General features: G+C 46.2%; 1 protein-coding gene across 7 annotated transcripts in view; it reads left to right on the forward strand.

Annotated features, from left to right (window-relative positions):
* LGALS12 (galectin 12) overlaps positions 1 to 23,930 on the forward strand; it is a 250,297-nt gene that overhangs the window by 203,205 nt on the left and 23,162 nt on the right. For all 7 annotated transcript variants that reach the window (XM_040410682.1, XM_040410684.1, XM_040410678.1 and 4 more), the window contains one exon: positions 14,895 to 15,108. In XM_040410682.1, the coding sequence (XP_040266616.1) occupies positions 14,895 to 15,108 (214 nt within the window). The remainder of the gene's footprint in view (positions 1 to 14,894; positions 15,109 to 23,930) is intronic.

Genomic DNA, 23,930 nt, shown 5'->3' on the forward strand with positions numbered 1-23,930 from the left:
CCTCAGGTCCCAGTAGCATTAGTCAATTGGGTGGCCGACAGTGGATCCAGCACGTTCACATTATCTCCCACCCAGTCTTCTGCAAAAAAAGCGCACAGATGGCGCATGAAAACCAAGCCCATCAGTCTGTCACATCACCCCCATGCATATCAGGGAAACTGTCTGAGCCTCAAGTTATGCAGCAGTCTCTTATGCTGTTTGAAGACTCTGCTGGCAGGGTTTCCCAAGGGCATCCACCTAGCCCTTCCCCAGGGGTGGAAGACATAGAATGCACTAACGCACAACCACTTATGTTTCCTGATGAGGACATGAGAATACCACCTCAGCACGTCTCTGATGATGACGAAACACAGGTGCCAACTGCTGCGTCTTTCTGCAGTGTGCAGACTGAACAGGAGGTCAGGGATCAAGACTGGGTGGAAGACGATGCAGGGGACGATGAGGTCCTAGACCACACATGGAATGAATGTCGTGCCACTGACTTTCAGAGTTCGGAGGAAGAGGCAGTGGTTGTCACTACCAGAGCTTTGGGACGTTCTCACAGCTCTGTTTCTCCACCCCTGTGATGATGTCACTACTAGAGCTGGGAGGAGTTCTCACTGCTCTGTTTACTTTTGGTTTCCTTCCTCCCAGCTGTTCCTCATGCGTTTGATTTCCCTCTCTTTATATCACCCCTCCTCCTATTGTAGGGCGTGGATTATAGTTCTCATTTCAGTTGTAGCTCTTGCTTTAGTATCTTCACTTGTAGCTATCAGTTCACTGGACCTGTGTTCTGCTGCAGCAAGCACTCTGGATATTGCCAGCTGTCCTTGGATCCGTCTTCTCTGCGGCTGCAACACCTTCAGCTAAGTGTACAGACATTGTTGTGTACCTGATTATTTTCTGACTGGATCTGAGGTGGCCACGGTTCCCTCCATATACTGAGTAGGGCACCGGTGGCTGTGCCCCTTCCACTATTGTAGGGGTTACAGTGGTCATCAGTCTTAGGCACGTGGGCATGCCTCGTTCTGCCATTTGGATCCGGGCATGTGCTTTAGCAGCATAGGGAGAGCTTTGAGGGTCTGACAGGGGTCACCCTTTATCCTCCCTAGTTTGGGTCCGGTCAGTAGCTCTTTTACTGTGTATACTATTGTTGCTCACATACAGCCGTGACAGTGGTGAGACCGAGCCAACAGCGTAGCAAAAGCGGGAGCAGGGTGCAAAAGCAGAGCAGCCATCGCCAAAACAGTTCGCCCGCTACTGACCACCGTCAACAGGGACCGAGCACACCAAAGGCAGCTTCAAGGAGTTCCCTGGCATGGCACTTCTTCACACAATGTGCTGATGACAAGACCCGAGTGGTTTGCACGCTGTGCCATTAGAGCCTGAAGCGAGGCATTAATGTTCTGAACCTTAGCACAACCTGCATGACCAGGCATCTACATGCGAAACACGGGCTGCAGTGGAGTAAGCACCTTCAAAACCAAGAAAGGGCTCAGGCCCCTCCTGCTCCCTCTTCTGCTGCTGCTGCCTCGGTCTCTTCCTCCGCCTCTGGAGGAACGTTGGCACCTGCCGCCCAGCAAACAGAGGATGTGCCACCAACAACACCACCTCAGTCACCAAGCATCTCCACCATGTCACACGGAAGCGTTCAGCTCTCCATCTCACAAACATTTAAGAGAAAGCGTAAATTCCCACCTAGCCACCCTCGATCCCTTGCCCTGAATGCCAGCATTTCTAAACTGCTGGCCTTTGAAATGCTGTCATTCAGGCTGGTGGAGACGGACAGCTTCAAACAGCTCATGTCACTTGCTGTCCCACAGTACGTCGTTCCCAGCCGCCACTACTTTTCCAGGAGAGCCGTGCCCTCCCTGCACAACCAAGTATCGAATAAAATAAAGTGTGCACTGCGCAATGCCATCTGTGGCAAGGTTCACCTAACCACAGATACGTGGACCAGTAAGCACGGCCAGGGATGCTATATCTCCCTAACTGCTCACTGGGTAAATGTAGTGGCGGCTGGGCCCCAGGCGTAGAGCTGTTTGGCGCACGTCCTTCCGCTGCCAAGGATCGCAGGGCATCATTCTTTGCCTCCTGTTGCCTCCTCTTCCTACTCGGCTTCCTCCTCCTCTTCTACCACCTCCTCATCCGGTCAGCGACAGACCTTCACCACCAACTTCAGCACAGCCAGGGGTAAACGTCAGCAGGCCATTCTGAAACTAATGTGTTTGGGGGACAGGCCCCACACCGCGCAGGAGTTGTGGCAGGGTATAGAACAGACCGACGAGTGGTTGCTGCCAGTGGGCCTCAAGCCCGCCCTGGTGGTGTGCGATAATGGGTGAAATCTCGTTGCAGCTCTGGGACTAGCCGGTTTGACGCACATCCCTTGCCTGGCGCATGTGCTGAATTGGTGGTGCAGAAATTCATTCACAACTACCCCGACATGTCTGAGCTGCTGCATAAAGTGCGGGCCATCTGTGCGCGCTTTTGGCGTTCACATCCTGCCGCTGCTCGGCTGTCTGCTCTACAGCGTAACTTCGGCCTTCCCGCTCACCGCCTCATATGCGACGTGCCCACCAGGTGGAACTCCACCTTGCACATGCTGGAGAGACTGTGCGAGCCGCAGCAGGCCATAGTGGAGTTTCAGCTGCAGCACGCATGGGTGAGCACTGCGGAACAGCACCACTTCACCACCAATGACTGGGCCTCCATGCGAGACCTGTGTGCCCTGTTGCGCTGTTTCGAGTACTCCACCAACATGGTCAGTGGCGATGACGCCTTTATCAGCATTACAATACCACTTCTATGTCTCATTGGAAGAGGATGTGGCCCAGGACGAGGAGGAGGAAGAGGGGTCATCTTTAACACTTTCAGGCCAGTCTTTTAGAAGTGGCTCAGGAAGAGGATTTTTACAACAGCAGAGGCCAGGTACAAACTTGGCCAGCCAGGGCCCACTACTGGAGGACGAGGACGAGGCGGATGAGGAGGAGGAGGATGCTGATGAAGCATGTTTACAGCGGGGTGGTATCCAACGCAACTCGGGACCATCACTGGTGCGTGGCTGGGGGGATACGGAGGATGCAGGCGATACGCCTCTCACAGAGGACAGCTTGTCCTTACCTCTGGGCAGCCTGGCACACATGAGCGACTACATGCTGCAGTGCCTGCGCAACGACTGCAGAGTTTCCCACATTTTAACGTGTGCTGACTACTGGGTGGCCACCCTGCTGGATCCCCGTTACAAAGACAATGTGCCGTCCTTAGTTCCCTCACTGGAGCGTGATCGGAAGATGCGAGACTACAGGCGCACGCTGGTAGACGCGCTCCTGAGAGCATTTCCGACTGACACCGGGGGACAAGTGAAAGCACAAGGCGTAAGCAGGGGAGGAGGAAGAGGTCGCTAACGCAGCTGTGTTAGCGCCAGCACCTCAGAAGGCAGGGTTAGCATGGCCGACATGTGGAAAAGCTTTGTCACCTCGCCGCAACAACCGGCCCCAACTGCTGATATGGAGCGTGTTAGCAGCAGGCTACATTTGAACAACATGGTGGAACAGTACCTGTGCACACGACTACACGTACTGACTGATGGTTCTGACCCATTCAACTTCTGGGTCTCCAAATTGTCCACATGGTCAGAGCTTGCCCTGTATACCTTGGAGGTGCTGGCCTGCCCTGCAGCCAGTGTACTCTCTGAACGTGTATTTAGCATGGCATGAGGCATCATTACAGACAGACGCAGCCGCCTGTCCACAGCCAACGTGGACAAGCTCACGTTCCTTAAAATGAACCAGGCTTGGATCCCACAAGACTTGTCTGTACCTTGTGCAGAATAGACATTTATACCACCATCAAACATACATTCTTGTACTCAAGTCAAGTGTAATGATTCTTTGTTTTCTTTTATTTGTCCCGATATTTTGGGGGCTACCTACCCCAAAAAAAAAAACATTGTTGGCTACCTGTTCCTCCTCCATTGCTGCCTCCACCTACAACATCACATTCACCGCCTCCTCAACCTCCGACTCCATATCCACCTCCTTCTCTGAGTTGCAGGTTAATAATTTGTAATATTTTGTTATTTTATTTCATTTTAAGTTATTTCCCTATCCACATTTGTTTGCAGAGCAGTTGCCATGCTCAAGCACATTTTACTGCCCTTTACATCCCTCTAACCTATTCAAGGACTATTTTAGAGCCATTTTAATGAAAAAAAAAATTCATTTAATTAATAGAAAAAATTCTTATTTTCAATTGTCGGGTGACATTTTACCATTTTTGGCGTATACAAACCCCCTTTTGCCGTGAATGAACCCCTGCTCTGCATTGCTGACAGGGGCCTAAATCTCTCAAAATCCTCTGTTCTATTACTGGGTGACATGAACCCCCTTTTGCCGTGAATGAACCCCTGCTCTGCATTGCTGACAGGGGCCTAAATCTCTCAAAATCCTCTGTTCTATTACTGGGTGAAATGAACCCCCTTTTGCCGTGAATGAACCCCTGCTCTGCATTGCTGACAGGGAACAAAATTTTGTGAAAACATTTGTTACTGATCAGAAGATGCGCGACTACAAGTGCACGCTGCTGATAGAATTACCACCTGACAGCGGGGGCACAGGGGAAGCACAAGGTGGAGGAGGAGGTAGAGGTCGCCAACACAGCTGGGGCACCGCCAGCACCTGAGAAGGCAGGGTTAGCATGGCCAAAATGTGGAAAAGCTTTGTCAGCCTTGGAGGTGCTGATCTGCCCTGCAGCCAGTGTATAGTGTGAATGTGTGTTTAGTACGGCAGAGAGCATTATCACAGGACACAAATCAGTGTTGGCTACCTATTCCTCCTTCACCGCCGCTTCTACCTACACCGCCACGTCAACCTACACCGCCACATCCACCCATCCACCGCCTCCTCAACCTCCTACTCCTAGATCCAGATTATTTTGAATTTTTCTGTATTTTATGTTATTTTAACCACCTCCGGACCGCCTAACGCAGGATCGCGTTCCGGAGGTGGCAGCCCTGCGCAGAGTCACGCATATATGCGTCATCTCGCGATGGGCGAGATTTCCTGTGAACGCGCGCACACAGGCGCGCGCGCTCACAGGAACGGAAGGTAAGAGAGTTGATCTCCAGCCTGCCAGCGGCGATCGTTCGCTGGCAGGCTGGAGATGTGTTTTTTTTAACCCCTAACAGGTATATTAGACGCTGTTTTGATAACAGCGTCTAATATACCTGCTACCTGGTCCTCTGCTGGTCCCATTTGTTTGGATCGACCACCAGAGGACACAGGTAGCTCAGTAAAGTCCCACAAAGCACCACTACACTACACTACACCCCCCCCCTGTCACTTATTAACCCCTTATTAGCCCCTGATCACCCCTGATCACCCCATATAGACTCCCTGATCACCCCCCCTGTCATTGATTACACCCCTGTCATTGATCAACCCCCTGTAAAGCTCCATTCAGACGTCCGCATGATTTTTACGGATCCACTGATAGATGGATCGGATCCGCAAAACGCATCCGGACGTCTGAATGAAGCCTTACAGGGGCGTGATCAATGACTGTGGTGATCACCCCATATAGACTCCCTGATCACCCCCCTGTAAAGCTCCATTCAGATGTCCGCATGATTTTTACGGATGCACTGATAGATGGATCCGATCCGCAAAACGCATCCGGACGTCTGAATGAAGCCTTACAGGGGCATGATCAATGACTGTGGTGATCACCCCATATAGACTCCCTGATCACCCCCCTGTCATTGATTACCCCCCTGTCATTGATTACCCCCCTGTAAAGCTCCATTCAGACGTCCGCATGATTTTTACGGATCCACTGATAGATGGATCGGATCCGCAAAACGCATCCGGACGTCTGAATGAAGCCTTACAGGGGCGTGATCAATGACTGTGGTGATCACCCCATATAGACTCCCTGATCACCCCCCCTGTCATTGATCACCCCCCCTGTCATTGATCACCCCCCCTGTCATTGATCACCCCCCCTGTCATTGATCACCCCCCCTGTCATTGATCACCCCCCCTGTCATTGATCACCCCCCTGTCATTGATCACCCCCCTGTCATTGATCACCCCCCTGTAAGGCTCCATTCAGACATTTTTTTGGCCCAAGTTAGCGGAATTATTTATTTTTTTTCTTACAAAGTCTCATATTCCACTAACTTGTGTCAAAAAATAAAATCTTACATGAACTCACCATACCCCTCACGGAAACCAAATGCGTAAAAATTTTTAGACATTTATATTCCAGACTTCTTCTCACGCTTTAGGGCCCCTAGAATGCCAGGGCAGTATAAATACCCCACATGTGACCCCATTTCGGAAAGAAGACACCCCCAGGTATTCCGTGAGGGGCATATTGAGTCCATGAAAAATTGAAATTTTTGTCCCAAGTTAGCGGAACGGGAGACTTTGTGAGAAAAAAATTAAAAATATCAATTTCCGCTAACTTGTGCCAAAAAAAAAAAATTTCTATGAACTCGCCATGCCCCTCATTGAATACCTTGGGGTGTCTTCTTTCCAAAATGGGGTCACATGTGGGGTATTTATACTGCCCTGGCATTCTAGGGGCCCCAAAGCGTGAGAAGAAGTCTGGTATCCAAATATCTAAAAATGCCCTCCTAAAAGGAATTTGGGCACCTTTGCGCATCTAGGCTGCAAAAAAGTGTCACACATCTGGTATCGCCGTACTCAGGAGAAGTTGGGGAATGTGTTTTGGGGTGTCATTTTACATATACCCATGCTGGGTGAGATAAATATCTTGGTCAAATGCCAACTTTGTATAAAAAAATGGGAAAAGTTGTCTTTTGCCAAGATATTTCTCTCACCCAGCAAGGGTATATGTAAAATGACACCCCAAAACACATTCCCCAACTTCTCCTGAATACGGCAATACCACATGTGTGACACTTTTTTGCAGCCTAGGTGGGAAAAGGGGCCCATATTCCAAAGAGCACCTTTAGGATTTCACAGGTCATTTACCTACTTACCACACATTAGGGCCCCTGGAAAATGCCAGGGCAGTATAACTACCCCACAAGTGACCCCATTTTGGAAAGAAGACACCCCAAGGTATTCCGTGAGGGGCATGACGAGTTCCTAGAATTTTTTATTTTTTGTCACAAGTTAGTGGAAAATGCTGATTTTTTTTTTTTTTTTTTTTTTTTTTTTTTTTTCATACAAAGTCTCATATTCCACTAACTTGTGACAAAAAATAAAAACTTCCATGAACTCACTATGGCCATCAGCGAATACCTTGGGGTCTCTTCTTTCCAAAATGGGGTCACTTGTGGGGTAGTTATACTGCCCTGGCATTCTAGGGGCCCAAATGTGTGGTAAGGAGTTTGAAATCAAATTCTGTAAAAAATGACCTGTGAAATCCGAAAGGTGCTCTTTGGAATATGGGCCCCTTTGCCCACCTAGGCTGCAAAAAAGTGTCACACATCTGGTATTGCCGTACTCAGGAGAAGGTGGGGAATGTGTTTTGGGGTGTCATTTTACATATACCCCTGCTGGGTGAGAGAAATATCTTGGCAAAAGACAACTTTTCCCATTTTTTTTATACAAAGTTGGCATTTTACCAAGATATTTATCTCACCCAGCATGGGTATATGTAAAAAGACACCCCAAAACACATTCCCCACCTTCTCCTGAGTACGGAGATACCAGATGTGTGACACTTTTTTGCAGCCTAGGTGGGCAAAGGGGCCCATATTCCAAAGAGCACCTTTCGGATTTCACAGGTCATTTTTTACAGAATTTGATTTCAAACTCCTTACCACACATTTGGGCCCCTAGAATGCCAGGGCAGTATAACTACCCCACAAGTGACCCCATTTTGGAAAGAAGAGACCCCAAGGTATTCGCTGATGGGCATAGTGAGTTCATAGAACTTTTTATTTTTTGTCACAAGTTAGTGGAATATGAGACTTTGTAAGAAAAAAAAAAAAAATCATCATTTTCCGCTAACTTGTGACAAAAAATAAAAAGTTCTATGAACTCACTATGCCCATCAGCGAATACCTTAGGGTGTGTACTTTCCGAAATGGGGTCATTTGTGGGGTGTTTGTACTGTCTGGGCATTGTAGAACCTCAGGAAACATGACAGGTGCTCAGAAAGTCAGAGCTGCTTCAAAAAGCGGAAATTCACATTTTTGTACCATAGTTTGTAAACGCTATAACTTTTACCCAAACCATTTTTTTTTTTACCCAAACATTTTTTTTTTATCAAAGACATGTAGAACAATAAATTTCGAGCAAAATTTATATATGGATGTAGTTTTTTTTGCAAAATTTGACAACTGAAAGTGAAAAATGTCATTTTTTTGCAAAAAAATCGTTAAATTTCGATTAATAACAAAAAAAGTAAAAATGTCAGCAGCAAAGAAATACCACCAAATGAAAGCTCTATTAGTGAGAAGAAAAGGAGGTAAAATTCATTTGGGTGGTAAGTTGCATGACCGAGCAATAAATGGTGAAAGTAGTGTAGGTCAGAAGTGTAAAAAGTGGCCTGGTCTTTCAGGGTGTTTAAGCACTGGGGGCTGAAGTGGTTAAGTCATTTCTTTATCCACATTTGTTTGCAGAACAGTTGCCATGCTCTTAAGCACATTTTGATGCCTTTTGCAGCCCTCTAGCCCTTTCCAGGACTATTTTAGAGCCATTTTACTGCCCAAAAGTTCGGGTCTCCATTGACTTCAATGGGGTTCGGGTTGGGGGTCAAGTTTGGGTCAAGTTCGGGTCCCGAACCCAAACTTTTTTTTCCAAGTTCGGCCGAACCTGCTGAACCTGAACATCCAGGTGTCCGCTCAACTCTACTAATAACCCTTCTCTCTAAATTACTTAGGAGGTCCGACCTCTGCACATAGTCAGAGCAGGGCATGACAGCTGCCTTCTTGACTTCAAGCATGTGTGGAGAAGCGCGCCGGCAGGGGATTAAAGAACGTTTTCAGTACTTTTGCTGCATCTGCCTTCACTTCAGGAAGAAAGGCATCATCGGAAACACGCTGCTGGCTACATGCAGGTACTGCTGGCGGCTTGGGATGGTTTTGGCAGGTGACAGGTTCCCTTTAACAAAATTCAGTAAACCCATCGTAACAGAGGTTTTTGAGGGGAATGATTTTTCTAAACTTTTTTTTATGGGGACAGAATGGATTAAAAATTAAAAAAGATAATCATTAGTCATCTCACTGATACCCTGCCACTCCAATGCCACTTCAGTTACTGTCCAATTCCTGCTCCAGGGCACGACACACGCGTATTGCTGGGGAAACCCAGCTTCCTCGGGGGCTTTCCCGGTGATACGGATGGGGCGATTTGTTTCTTGACATAGGCCCACATACATGTCCGAGTTTCATACTTTTGCACTTTATTATCTTTATGTATTGATCTATATTTCTTGATGCTACATTATTATTTATATATTACTTTTTCTTTTTTTGCATTAAATTGGACTTTAAATTATCTCGGACAGCATGTGTTTGGTCCCTATTTGTGGACCTTGGTGGGGTGTGTATCCGTGCCTGGTTTCACCTATACCGGCACATTGTTCATTGTATACCATTTTTCAAGTGTTTGTATGTTTGTCCAGTCCAATAAAATTGCTTTACTGATTTTATATCTATTGGATGTGCATTTCATTATGGTTTTCTATTTGAACTGTTTTTGCACTCCTCACTATTGGTAGTGTGCCCTACCCCCCATACCCGTTAGCCAAGTACAAGCACTTCTATCTCCAGCAGTCCCATAGAGTTGAATGGAGTGGCTGACTAGTGATGTTGCGAACATAAAATTTCCGTTCGCGAACACGAATTTTCGCAAATGTTCGCGAACCGGGCGAACAGCCATTGACTTCAATTGGCAGGCGAATTTTAAAACCCACAGGGACTCTTTCTGGCCACAATAGTGATGGAAAAGTTGTTTCAAGGGGACTAATACCTGGAGTGTGGCATGCCGGAGGGGGATCCATGGAAAACTCCCATGGAAAATTACGTAGTTGACGCAGAGTCGGTTTTTAATCCATAAAGGGCATAAATCACCTAACATTCCTAAATTGTTTGTTTGGAATAACGTGCTTTTAAAACATCAGGTATGATGTTGTATCGATCAGGTAGTGTAAGGGTTACGCCCGCTTCACAGTGACAGACCAAACTCCCCGTTTAACGCACCGCAAACAGTCCATTTGCACAACCGCAAACTCCCCATTTGCACAAGGTTGGATACCAAGCTAGCCATGTCCCGTTCCTTGTCCTCACTGATGTCATTGAAGGTCTCTTCCTCCACCCAGCCACGTACAACACCAAGGGTCCCCGAAAGGTGACAACAAGCCCCCTGGGACGCCTGCTGTGTTTGTTCTTCTACCTTCCTCCTCTGACTCCTCTTCTTCAGACTCCTCTCTCTGCGTTGCCTCTCTCTGCGTTATTATAAGGTGTGTTAAGTAGTACTATTCCTATCAGTTTAATCCCTGTTACGTCCCCTATCAGGGGACGTGTATATGGCATCGATTTTAGGAACGGGGAGATGGAAAAAGATGCTTGGTCGGTCCTCCTACTTCAAATTTGGGGCACTGCGCGTGCAATCTAATGTGCCACCAGATAGGAGTGGTGTGTTATGTTGTTCTATTCTTATCAGTTTAATCCCTGTTACGTCCCCTATCAGGGGACGTGTATGGAATAGATTTTAGACAACCGCAAAGAGTTGTCAATAGTTGACACGCTCATGACATAAATTTTATTCCTCTATGCGTCAATCTTGGTGTAGTTATGACTGTGCTCGTGCGCACGTTTGGGAGATTGCAGGCGATGGGGGTTTTTCAAAGCCTATGGTCGTGCTGAGGTAGTTCAGTGACAGTTAAGTGACCCAGAAAACAATGATTCTGCAGTGTGGGCCCATTGTTGGCCTAGTAGGCTTTAATGATCCCCTTAGATGTTCACAAAAAAAATTAATGTTTTTTCTATGCAAAATTCTCCAGCCGATCGCTATTGGTCTGTTCACAATGAAGCAACGACCTTATCATCTGGGGTGTGCCAACATTGCCATTGCCAACACACTTATAGAGGTGGTCGCTTCATTGTGATACGCAAGCCCCTTCACCACAACAAGGTAACGATCACGAAGGGGAATTGACACATGTATGTGCCTTTTTTTTTGTTTGGTTTTTGAAGCCACAGTGCAGCACCAGAGGCCAGAAAAATCAGGCATGTACACATGCCTGAAAATTTAGGTATTGTTGCAGCCGCTGCTGTAGCAGCAGCCAGAAAATTTGATATTTTTTTCCCAGGCAGAAAGTGCCCTAAAACATTGCGGCTTGAACCCTAGTTGGTGGCGGATAAGTCACGCAAATCATCCGGCATTCAGAGATAAAATACAGCAGCGTGTGGACCATTTTTAGCCCAAGGCAGCTCATCTCATCAGGCCTTTTTTAGTGGAATGTATCGCCCACTGTCAGTCCCTTCGGGATCCATCCCTCATTCATCTTAATAAAGGTGAGGTAATCTAGACTTTTTTGACCTAGGCGACTTCTCTTCTCAGTGACAATACCTCCTGCTGCACTGAAGGTCCTTTCTGACAGGACACTTGAAGCGGGGCAGGCCAGAAGTTCTATTGCAAATTGGGATGGCTCAGGCCACAGGTCAAGCCTGCACACCCAGTAGTCAAGGGGTTCATCGCTCCTCAGAGTGTCGATATCTGCAGTTAAGGCGAGGTAGTCTGCTACCTGTCGTTCTCTGAGGGTGGACCCCGAAGGGCTGTGGCGATGCGTGGGACTTAAAAAGCTCTGCATGTCCTCAATCAACAACACGTCTGTAAAGCGTCCTGTCCTTGCCGGCGTGGTCGTGGGAGGAGGAGGATTACTTTCACCTCTTCCCCTGTTAGATTCCCGTTGTGCTGTGACATCACCCTTATACGCTGTGTAAAGCATACTTTTTAATTTATTTTGGAACTGCTGCATCCTTTCCGACTTGCGGTAATTCGGTAACATTTCAGGCACTTTCTGCTTATACCGGGGGTCTAGTAGCGTGGACACCCAGTACAGGTCGTTCTCCTTCAGCCTTTTTATACGAGGGTCCCTCAACAAGCACGACAGCATGAAAGACCCCATTTGCACAAGGTTGGATGCCAAGCTACTCATGTCCCGTTCCTCGTCCTCAGTGATCTCACTGAAGGTATGTTCTTCCCACAGCCACGTACAACACCATGGGTACCAGATAGGTGACAACGAGCACCCTGGGATGGCTGTTGTGGCTCATCATCATTCATCATTCATCATCAATCATCATCCTTCCTCAAATTTTTGAAACTCCTCAGACTCCACCAGCTTGTATGGTAAAAGCTGGCGGGCTAAGAGTTCAGACAAGCCAGCTGTCAGACGCCGGGCAAGGGGGTGACTTTGTGACATTGGCTTCTTACGCTCAAACATGTCCTTGACAGACACCTGACTGTGGGCAGATGAGCAGGAACTGCTCAAGGCGAGAGTCGGAGTGGCGGATGGTTGAGAGGGGGCAAGGAGGACTGGACTTCCCACGACTCAGTTTATTTTGGCACAGGTTGCTAATGGCATCGCTGTTGTCAGAGGCAGACACACAAAAAAAAATGCCACACTGCTGAGCTCTGCAATGACGGCATTCTGGTGGTGGCAACAGCATGCGTTGATTGGCGTGCTGTCTGGCTGACCCCGGGTGCCTATGCATGCTGTCTGACTGTGCCACTAGCTCCTTGCGACGACCTCCCCCTGCTTCCAACTTGTCTCCTCCTCCTCTCTGTCTCCCCATCAGAACTTTCCCCCTGTTCTTCTTCTCTTCGAGCGGGCACCCACGTGGCATCCACGGACACATCGTCATCATCAACCGCTTCACTTGTATCTGACAACTCGGCAAAGGAAGCAGCAGCGGGTACAACATCATCATCACACCGTACGTCCATGTGTGTAATGCTGCCTGACTGAGACATATCCCTGTTATCTACATCATCTGGCAATAATGGTTGGGCATCATTCATTTCTTCCAACTGATGTGTAAATAACTCCTCTGACAGATCAAGTGAAGCAGCTGTGGTGCTAGTGTTGGTGGTGGCGGCAGGCGGGCGAGTGGTAACTTGAGAGGTGCCCGAAGCTGAGCTGGAGGAGGATGGTGCGTCAAGATTCCGAGCAGAAGCTGTAGAAGATTGGGTGTCCTGTGTTAGCCAGTCAACTGTGTCCTCAGAACTTTTCGAGTTCAGGGTACGTGGCCTCTGAACACTGGGCATTAGTCTAGGGCCAAAGGGAATCACAGCACCATGACCACGACTGCCCCTGCGGGGTGGCCTGCCTCTGCCTGTCATTTTTTTTTAGATTAGTTAAGTTGTACTATGCGTGCAAGCTACTGTGACACAAGATATGAGTTGCGCTGAAGTGACACTATGCACTGCACTGGGCCTTAAACACACAAACACGTGTGTAACTGACTGCTATTTATTCAGTCAAAATAGTTTTTTTTTCTTTAAATGGAATCGAATGTGACAACAGATATAAGTTGCGCTGGTGACACTATGCACTTGCAGGGCTGTGAGCCTGACACACACGCTGGCAGGCAGGCAACTGCAATTTGATTACACAGGAAATAAAAAAAAAAAAAGCAGACTGATGTTCTAGCCCTAAAAAGGGCTTTTTGGGGTGCTGTCCTTACAGCAGAGATCAGATGAGTCCTTCAAGACTGCAGTGGACACTGAATACACTTGCCTAGCTATCGATTTCCCTATTAAATCAGCAGCAGCTACACTGTCCCTCCTATCACTAAGAATGCAGCTTCCGAATGAATCTAAAATGGATGCTGTCCAGGAGGTGGGAGGGTCTGGGAGGGAGGGTCTGCTGCTGATTGGCTGGAATGTGTCTGCTGACTGTGAGGTAGAGGGTCAAAGTTTACTCAATGATGATGTATAGGGGGCGGACCGAACATCGCATATGTTTGCCCGCCGCGGCGAACGCGAACAAGCTATGTTCGCGGGGAACTATTCGCCGGCGAATTATTCGGGACATCTCTATGGCTGACATGCATTTATGAATCTCCACTCAAATGGAAAACACGGACTCCTGTTCTTGTGAATGACGGGGCCCCAGTAGTAGGACCCCCACCAATCAGGCACTTATCTCCTATCCTGTGGATAGGAGAGATGTTATCTTAATGTGACATCCCCATATTTGTTTGGTGTCAGTGAATAAGACCACATAACCTGTCCTGTTCTCAGCTGCGAAGTGGACTCCGTTGTATAGAGTCTAGTCAATGTTTTGTGAACTAAACACATCAGCTGCAAATATTATGTAGTGTGCTACAATGTATCAGTTGGGTGTCTAGGTTGTTTGGGTCAGAGAGCATTACCTAGAATGGATACAGTTATATCAAGTTCTCAGTTGAGAGCAGCACTAGGTATGTGAACAGAAACTGAGAACGTTAATGTATATTATAAAGTTGTAGAACTTGTCGTTTATATACAGTTTAAAGCTTTCCAACAAACAGTTAAATCAGGGGGAAAAAAACATTTAATGTAGTGAATGTACTTTAAATTTGAGATTCCTACCTCAAGCAATTAACATTCTGTGCATACTTGAAAACCAGGCAGAAAAACACTAGGTTACTCCAGAAAAATCGGTTTTAGACCTTGTGCATATGGTAATCACAATTCTGGTGTGCCATGATCCATAATAAAGTGACCATAGACTGCTAAGGGCTCAAATTGTATCTCTGCATACCTATGATTATATATTGGTTTAGCTAACGAGGATCTGCAGTATATACCAAAAAAGGCATTTCATCAGCTACAAATACAGATTTGTGATGTCCTCCACTGACAAGCATCTACAGTACCTTGATTGCTCTGTAGGCCATCATGGTGGCATGGACAACTTTAGTAATATCTGCTTTTGATTCTCAGGTTCCAAATTGACTTTCAGTGTGGTTGCAGCACTCGTCCTCGCTCTGACATTGCCTTTCATTTCAATCCACGCTTTTCTTCTTCTGATGCACATGTAATCTGCAATACGCTACGTAAAAACCAGTGGCTGGATGAATTCAAGTTCTCAGGATTGCCACTTCGTAAAGGAGAGTCTTTTGTGCTCCTTTTCCTTTTTCTTGCTGATAAAGTAAAGGTAAGAGACATATGGGAAGTGATCTGGTAAAGTTTAAGATCCCACAAAACAGAAATGGCAACCCACATTGGATGATGCAGCAGAACCGCCTTATTTAATAGCACAATTTCATTGCATTTTAGCATATAGCACAGGATACAGGGTCAGAATTTTCAGTTTTTAGCTTCAATCCAGCTTCAATACACAGTTGCAAGAAAAAGTATGTGAACCCTTTGGAATGATATGGATTTCTGCACAAATTGGTTATAAAATGTGATCTGATCTTCATCTAAGTCACAACAATAGACAATCACAGTCTGCTTAAACTAATAACACACAAAGAATTAAATGTTACCATGTTTTTATTGAACACACCATGTAAACATTCACAGTGCAGGTGAAAAAGTATGTGAATCCTTGTATTTAATAACTGGTTGAACCTCCTTTGGCAGCAATTTCAACCAAACGTTTCCTGTAGTTGCAGATCAGACGTGCACAACGGTCAGGAGTAATTCTTGACCATTCCTCTTTACAGAACTGTTTCAGTTCAGCAATATTCTTGGGATGTCTGGTGTGAATCGCTTTCTTGAGGTCATGCCACAGCATCTCAATCGGGTTGAGGTCAGGACTCTGACTGGGCAACACCAGAAGGCGTATTTTCTTCTGTTTAAGCCATTCTGTTGTTGATTTACTTCTATGCTTTGGGTCGTTGTCCTGTTGCAACACCCATCTTATGTTAAGCTTCAGCTGGTGGACAGATGGCCTTAAGTTCTCCTGCAAAATGCCTTGATAAACTTGGGAATTCATTTTTCCTTTGATGATAGCAATCCGTCCAGGCCCTGACGCAGCAAAGCAGCCCCAAACCATGATGCCCCCATTACCATACCTCACAGTTGGGATGAGGTTTTGATGTTGGTGTGCTGTGCCTCTTTTTCTCCACACATAGTGTTGTGTGTTTCTTGTAAACGTGCAGAAATGTTTTTTTTGGACAGCAGTGGCTTCCTCTGTAGTATCCTCCCATGAAATCTATTCTTGTTTAGAGTTTTACGTATCGTAGATTCGCTAACAGGAATGTTAGCATATGCCAGAGACTTTTGTAAGTCTTTAGCTGACACTCTAGGATTCTTCTTCACCTCATTGAGCAGTCTGCACTGTGCTCTTGCAGTCATCTTTACAGGACGGCCACTCCTAGGAAGAGTAGCAGCAGTGCTGAGCTTTCTCCATTTATAGAAAATTTGTCTTACCGTGGACTGATGAACAGTAAGGCTTTTGGAGATACTTTTATAACCCTTTCCAGCTTTATGCAAGTCAACAATTCTTAATCGTAGGTCTTCTGGGAGCTCTTTTGTGTGAGGCATCATTCACATCAGGCAATGCTTCTTGTGAAAAGCAAACCCAGAACTGGTGTGTTTTTTATAGGGCAGGGCAGCTGTAACCAACACCTCCAATCTCATCTCATTGATTGGACTCCAGTTGGTTGACACCTCACTCCAATTAGCTCTTGGAGATGTCATTAGTCTAGGGGTTCACATACTTTTTCCACCTGCACTGTGAATGTTTACATGGTGTGTTGAATAAAAACATGGTAACATTTAATTCTTTGTGTGTTATTAGTTTAAGCAGACTGTGATTGTCTGTTGTTGTGACTTAGATGAAGATCAGATCACATTTTATGACCAATTTGTGCAGAAATCCATATAATTCCAAATGGTTCACATACTTTTTCTTGCAACTGTAATTATATTTGGTACAGTTAAAAGTCCAAAAGCTGAGTTAGAGTGGATACAGTGCATAGTGCGCTTGTAGTAGACGTGAAGCTACGTGTTTGGGAATTCCTCCCCTTTTATCAAGCATGCATTCAAGCAAAATGCTTGAAAAGTCTGCTCCTGTGCTATATGCTGAATTGCCATGCAATGGGATTGTGCAACTTTTGATATAAAAGATTTTTGCCATTAAATGAGGCGGTTCCCCTGCGTTTTTCAATGAATGGGCTTCTAGGGATAGCCAAAGTAATGCATGGATTTACTTGGTACTAATATTATACAGGAGTCAGCACACTTGCAGAACCCACATTGGATGACCCTTTTCCACCAGCTTCATAGCCTCATTTGCTCAAACGTGTCTCAAGCTGGGGTCACATACTGAGGGCGTATAGGGGGCACAGGCAGGCAGAGAGAACTTAACTCAGACTTTACTACAAAGAGGTTCCTAAACGTAATGGTCTCAAGGTGAGGCTACAAAGAGGTTCAGTGCTTTACAGATGACAATCTCTCAAAAAGTACTTTTAATGGCAACTTTACATCCATATATCTAGTAGGGTATCATACAGGATAATGTCAGAACCACCTCATTTCAGCCTTGTACCCAAGACCCTCTGCACTACACTATCAGGCTTGCTATCTTGGTCTCCCTCACCTCTCATCCATGGTGACTCCTCTCCATACCTTTATTTCTTTGGCTAATTTGTCACTCTCCAGCCAAACTCCTTCTCTGGGACTGAGGAGTGGACCAAACATCCAGTCTGCAACCAGGTCATCACTTCTCATCCACCTGTCACATTAGCTGCAGCATACATCACACACAATTTGGTAGGAGACAACCCTATTTTTTTGTTTCCTATAGCAGCTCCAGCAGAATGGCCATCTAAATACACATTAGTATAACTAGTTTGCACATTTTTAAATACACATGAATAAACATATTAAACATCAGTAACCTTTCATCCTCCAGTCAGTCCAACCTAAAATGGAAGGAAGCACAAATGAATGGAGAACATTATTAACTGAGTAAACCAAGCACAGTCAAGTATGTTACTTTGTAGGATGGGTGTGCCACTAAAGTGCATTGTGTCCGCAGTGCGGTTCTTCCAGAAATTGAAGCACAACAAGAGCGTATTTGCCATAATATATGAAAACCATGGCACAAATGGGATTCCAGCCTCAATGTTCCTGCTTTCTTTGTTTTTCTCCTATCTCTAGTAGCCCCATAGAGTTGAATGGAGCTACAGACATGCACGTCAGTTTGTGGCTCCATTCAAATCGGAACCATGGGCAAATATTCTTATGATCAAAGGGAACCCAGAGGTCGGACGCTTGACAATCACTTATCTCCTATCCTTTGTATAGTAAATGCATTGTCTTAATGAGGCAGTCGCTTTAAGTATGACATATACAGTACCCCCGAACAGGACTACTGCAAAACGGTAACTGCTGTAATGCTATATTGTAAAGTGAAATGTTCTGATGTATTTGTATACCTAATAGCACTACATGGACAGTTGATGGTTAAGCACCTTGACTCATCCTCTTAGGTTGCCAGGAGATGGACTTGGGTCCACCCCTTGGTTAGTCAGTAGAGAGTTCTAGCTGTGCTACATGCGCAAGCTCCTCAGAGAACCTTCAGCTCTGAGACATCTACAGCCCAGGAAGCAACTTTATCATCAAAAGTGCTCCAGAGAGAAGAAAAATCTGAAGGTCCATAATCTAGAAGACCATGCATTGGAGTCAGTCAGCAAGGTATTGTGCATGTTTATGGCAGAAAGACTTGACCGCTGTGAGTGGGAATATTGCTAATGGACCCTGCCATACTTTCAGATGCCCTGGCCAAATTTATCTTAAATATTCACCCCTCAGCCCGGGAATTGCATAAATAGTTCACAAGAACCTCATTGCTGCTTACGGTTCTGTTAAGAAACTTGAATCAGAGAGAATGAGTACTACAAACTTCATCATTACTGCTGTTCACGCATTGCTATTGGGAGAGAATGCACTGTGACATACCTGGAACTGTGACTTGTGACTGTTGGATGTACTACTACTCCTATCTTGCAATTTAGTAAAGAGAGACTTATTTATTGATACCAACTGGCAAGGTTACTGCATCTAGCATTTGCCAGTCACTGAACCTGCTCTCCTGCCTTGCCCCTAGACAAACGCCTAACATCAAGGGCACCCCACTTATCACCAGGCACGAACCTAAACACCAGTGAGTGCCTCGAGGAAAGAAAGGATGTTCCCTTCTGTCACTGCATAGCCCTAGTGAGTGCCAGTGTATGATCTGCTACTGTTATTTGTTGAAAAAACAAGGAAACGGAGCTCATAGTAACGTATATAAAAATATATAATTTGATTATGACATGAATAAAATATGAAGCAATAAATAATATACCGTTAAAAAGTGAAAAGAAGCAGAAAAAAGAACGCCACCCTGGGATAGCACACGTGTCAAATGTAAAACATGATGATAAATGAAATAGATAATATATGGTACAGTGACCGGCCATTGACCAAAAATACAACATGGGTATCGGTTGAGTCAGCAATCAAAAAGATACCTACACGGCAGAAATGGACAGGGTTTGCATGCAAGTGTAGTATAAATCAGGTAGAAGCAAACCCCAATAATAACCGGGTATCAAATGGCCTGAATCTAATGCCGTATAGGTGAAAAAAGAGGCAGTGACTCACCAGAAAAGACTGTGCTATATCACCCAGGATGGCGTTACCCCAACGCGCGTTTCGGCGTGCCTTCGTCCGGGGTAAACGCCATCACTGTGAATCATCTATTTACAGGCTCACTCCACCAATCGGATGCTAATTGTACCTACTTGTCCCCACCTGTGCATGTATGCTGGCGCGCGCGGCTCCAGTCAAACTGCGCCCAGCCACCTCCCGGCCGACCTCCCGCCTACACGCCCACATCACGTGACCAAGCCACATGATCGGACGATGACGGCGTGAGGACGCACAGGCAAGCCATCAGAATGTTGAATGCTCGTATAGAGGGATTCCACATCACAGGTCGCCATAAGGGTGTCCTCTTCTAGAGTAATTCCCTGTATCTTTTGTAGCAAGTCAGATGTATCCCTAACAATTTCCAAAATTGGTTTAAGATGAAAATCCAGCAGTTTACAGATGTTTTCTACCATGCTATTGCACCCCGATATAATAGGCCTACCTGGAGGTACGGAGGCGTTCTTGTGAAGTTTAGGTAGCAAGTACAGAGTTGGAATAGAGGGTTACTGAATAATAAGGGCTTCATACATCTGTTTGGAAATGATATTCCTCTCCAATCCAGTGTCCAAGATTTTCATCAATTCACCTCTAAAGGAAAATGAGGGATTAAAAGTGAATTTCTGGTAACACGTTTGATTCTTCAACTGTCGATAAGCTAAGTACAGTCGTGGCCAAAAATTTTGAGAATTACATAAATATTGGAAATTGGAAAAGTTGCTGCTTAAGTTTTTATAATAGCAATTTGCATATACTCCAGAATGTAATGAAGAGTGATCAGATGAATTGCATAGTCCTTCTTTGCCATGAAAATTAACTTAATCCCAAAAAAAACTTTCCATTGCATTTCATTGCTGTCATTAAATGACCTGCTGAGATCATTTCAGTAATCGTCTTGTTAACTCAGGTGAGAATGTTGACGAGCACAAGGCTGGAGATCATTATGTCAGGCTGATTGGGTGTCACGGCGGACAGGAACTCAGATACACAAACAACCAAATACACAAGTGTCTAGGCTAGATGCTGGGGACAGGTCACCTCCTAGCACATCCCTGATTTCTCTCCCTATGCTGCTAAGCCCACTTTCAGACCTTAATGGTAGGAATGAAGTGTCCACGTGCCTGGACTGCAAACACCCTAGAATCCCTGAGATGGTGAGAGGGGAGAAGGGGTAAAAGACACACAAATAGCCTAGACCGCAAACACAAACAGAAATCAAACTTATCTGAGCTGGAACAGACAATCCTTCCTTCCTTGAATCCAAGGCCAGACAGAAAGCTATAACACGCACGGCCCTCTGGGATTGAAGGCAATTTAAGCCAATGACCCCACCCAGAGCACCTGAAGGAAGGCGGATCCAGCATGATTCCAAAACAAACAAAAGGTTAGACACGTGCTGCCAATCTGACCTCCGCACACCGTCAGAGCCGGGCATGACAGTACCCCCCCTTCTATGGGTGACCTCTGGGCACCCTGGACCAACCTTATCCGGGTGGGCTCTGTGAAAAGCCCTAACCAGTCGGCTGGCGTTGACCTCCAGTGCCGGAACCCACATCCTCTCCTCGGGGCCGTGTCCCCTCCAGTGTACCTGATACTGAAGGGAACCCCGAAGAACCCTAGAGTCAAGAATCCTGGAGATCTCGAACTCTAAATTCCCATCGACCAGAACCAGGAGGAGGGGGCAATGGCGATGGTTCCACTGGTCTCACATATTTTTTCAATAAAGATCTATGGAACACATCATGGATCTTCCAAGTCTTCGGAAGATCCAGTCGAAACGGTACTGGATTGATCAGCGCAGATATTTTGTACGGGCCGATAAATCTTGGACCCAGTTTCCAAGATGGCACTCTCAATTTAATGTTTTTAGTGGACAACTACACCAGATCACCCACACACAGGTCCGGACCAGTCACATGTCTCCTGTCAGCCATTCGCTTATATCTCTCACCCATAGTCTCCAAATTCACTTGTATCCTCCGCCAGATAGAGGATAAGGTGGAAGAAAACCTTTCCTCCTCTGGCATCCCAGAGGAACTAGTCCCAGAAAAGGTACCAAACTGAGGATGAAAACCATATGCGCCAAAAAATGGCGACTTACCCGTGGATTCCTGTCTACGGTTATTCAAAGCAAACTCCGCTAAGGGCAGGAATGAGGACCAGTCCTCCTGATTTTCCGCCACAAAGCACCTCAAGTAGGTCTCCAGGTTCTGATTAGTATGCTCCGTCTGACCATTCGACTGTGGATGAAAAGCCGAAGAGAACGAAAGTTGAATGCCAAGCCGAGAGCAGAAGGCCCTCCAGAACCTGGAGACAAACTGCGTGCCACTATCAGAAACCACATCCGAAGGAATACCATGCAATCTCATGATATTGTCAACAAAAATTTGCGCAAGAGTCTTGGCATTAGGCAGACCAGTTAACGATATAAAATGAGTCATCTTGCTAAAACGATCAACTACCACCAAAATTACAGTTTTCCCCGAGGAACTCGGCAGATCCGTAATAAAGTCCATGGACAAGTGCGTCCAAGGACGAGACTGAATAGATAAAGGAAGGAGTGACCCAGCCGGTTGAGTATGAGCAACCTTAGATCGTGCACAGGTCTCACAGGCTGCCACGTAACCCGGGCCACCAGAACCTCCGGGACACAAGGTCACAGGTGGACTTACCACCAGGATGTCCGGCAAGGACAGTATCGTGATGTTCCTTGAAAACCTTGTATCGCAGTTCTTCGGGAACAAATAACCTCCCTGGGGGACAAGAACCAGGAGCCCCCTCCTGAGCTCCCAACACCTCTATCTCCAATTCGGGATACAGGGCGGAAACCACAACCCCGTCGGCCAAAATCAGAGCAGGATCCTCTGAATCACCTACCCCAGGAAAACTGCGAGACAACGCATCTGCCTTGATATTTTTGACCCCCGGACGAAAAGTGACAACAAAATTGAACCTGGTAAAAAACAGTGACCATCTAGCCTGTCTAGGGTTCAGACGCTTGGCAGATTGCAGGTAAGCCAAATTCTTATGATCCGTATAAACAGTAACTGGGTGATAAGCCCCCTCCAACCAGTGACTCCATTCCTCAAAGGCCAATTATATAGCCAGCAACTCTCTATCTCCCACATCATAGTTCCTCTCGGCGACCGAGAGCTTCTTGGAAAAGAAAGCACACGGGACCCATTTGCCAGGAGATGAACCCTGCGACAGCACCGCTCCCACCCCTACTTCTGATGCATCCACCTCCACCACGAATGGTTGAGACACATCGGGCTGCACCAGAATGGGAGCAGACTCAAAACACTCCTTAATAGTCGAAAAGGCCTGCAATGCCTCCTCCGACCAAACAGAGACGTCAGTGCCCTTCTTTGTCATATCAGTCAGAGGTTTAACAATGGTGGAATAGTTTAGAATAAATTTTCTATAATAGTTAGTAAACCCCAAAAATCGCATCAAAGCTTTCTGATTCTCTGGTCGGTCCCATTCCAGAACCGCCCAGACTTTTTCGGGGTCCATACGAAAACCAGAGTCGGAAAGCAGATATCCCAAAAACGGAAGCTCCTGCACAGAAAACACACATTTTTCCAATTTGGCATATAACTTATTCTCCTGAAGGATCGTCAAAACCTGTCTCACATGATCCTGATGGGTCTTCAGATCAGGAGAGTAAATTAAAATGTCATCCAAGTAAACCACCACGAACCTCCCCACCAAGTGATGAAAAATGTAATTGACGAATCGCTGAAATACCGCTGGCACGTTCGTCAACCCAAAAGGCATAACCAGATTCTCAAAATGACCCTCGTGCGTGTTGAAGGCCTTCTTTCACTCATCCCCTTCCTTGATTCTGATCAGATTGTAGGCCCCTCTCAAATCCAACTTGGAGAACACCCTGGCACCAACAATCTGATCAAAAAGATCGGAGATCAAAGGAAGGGGATACGGATCTCGGACCGTAATACGGTTCAATTCCCGAAAATCCAAACACGGTCTCAGTGATCCATACTTTTTCTTGACAAAGAAAAAACCTACTGCCACCGGAGACTTAGATGGCCTAATATGACCTTTTGCCAAACTCTCGGCGATTATACTTTTGCATGACCTCTCTTTCAGGTTGGGAAAGATTGTAAAGGCGAGACTTTGGCAACTTAGCTCCTGGGATGAGATTAACTGAACAATCATAGTCACGATGAGGGGGCAATTCCTGGGTCCCACCCTCCGAAAAGACATTCGCAAAGTCTGAGAGATATTGAGGTAGAACCGCAGTGGACACCCCTGAGATAGATGTGCCAAGACAATTCTCCGCACAAAACTCTCCCCAACCAATAATTT

Source organism: Bufo bufo, chromosome 10 (assembly GCF_905171765.1).
Source record: "Bufo bufo chromosome 10, aBufBuf1.1, whole genome shotgun sequence".
Lineage (NCBI taxonomy): Eukaryota > Metazoa > Chordata > Amphibia > Anura > Bufonidae > Bufo > Bufo bufo.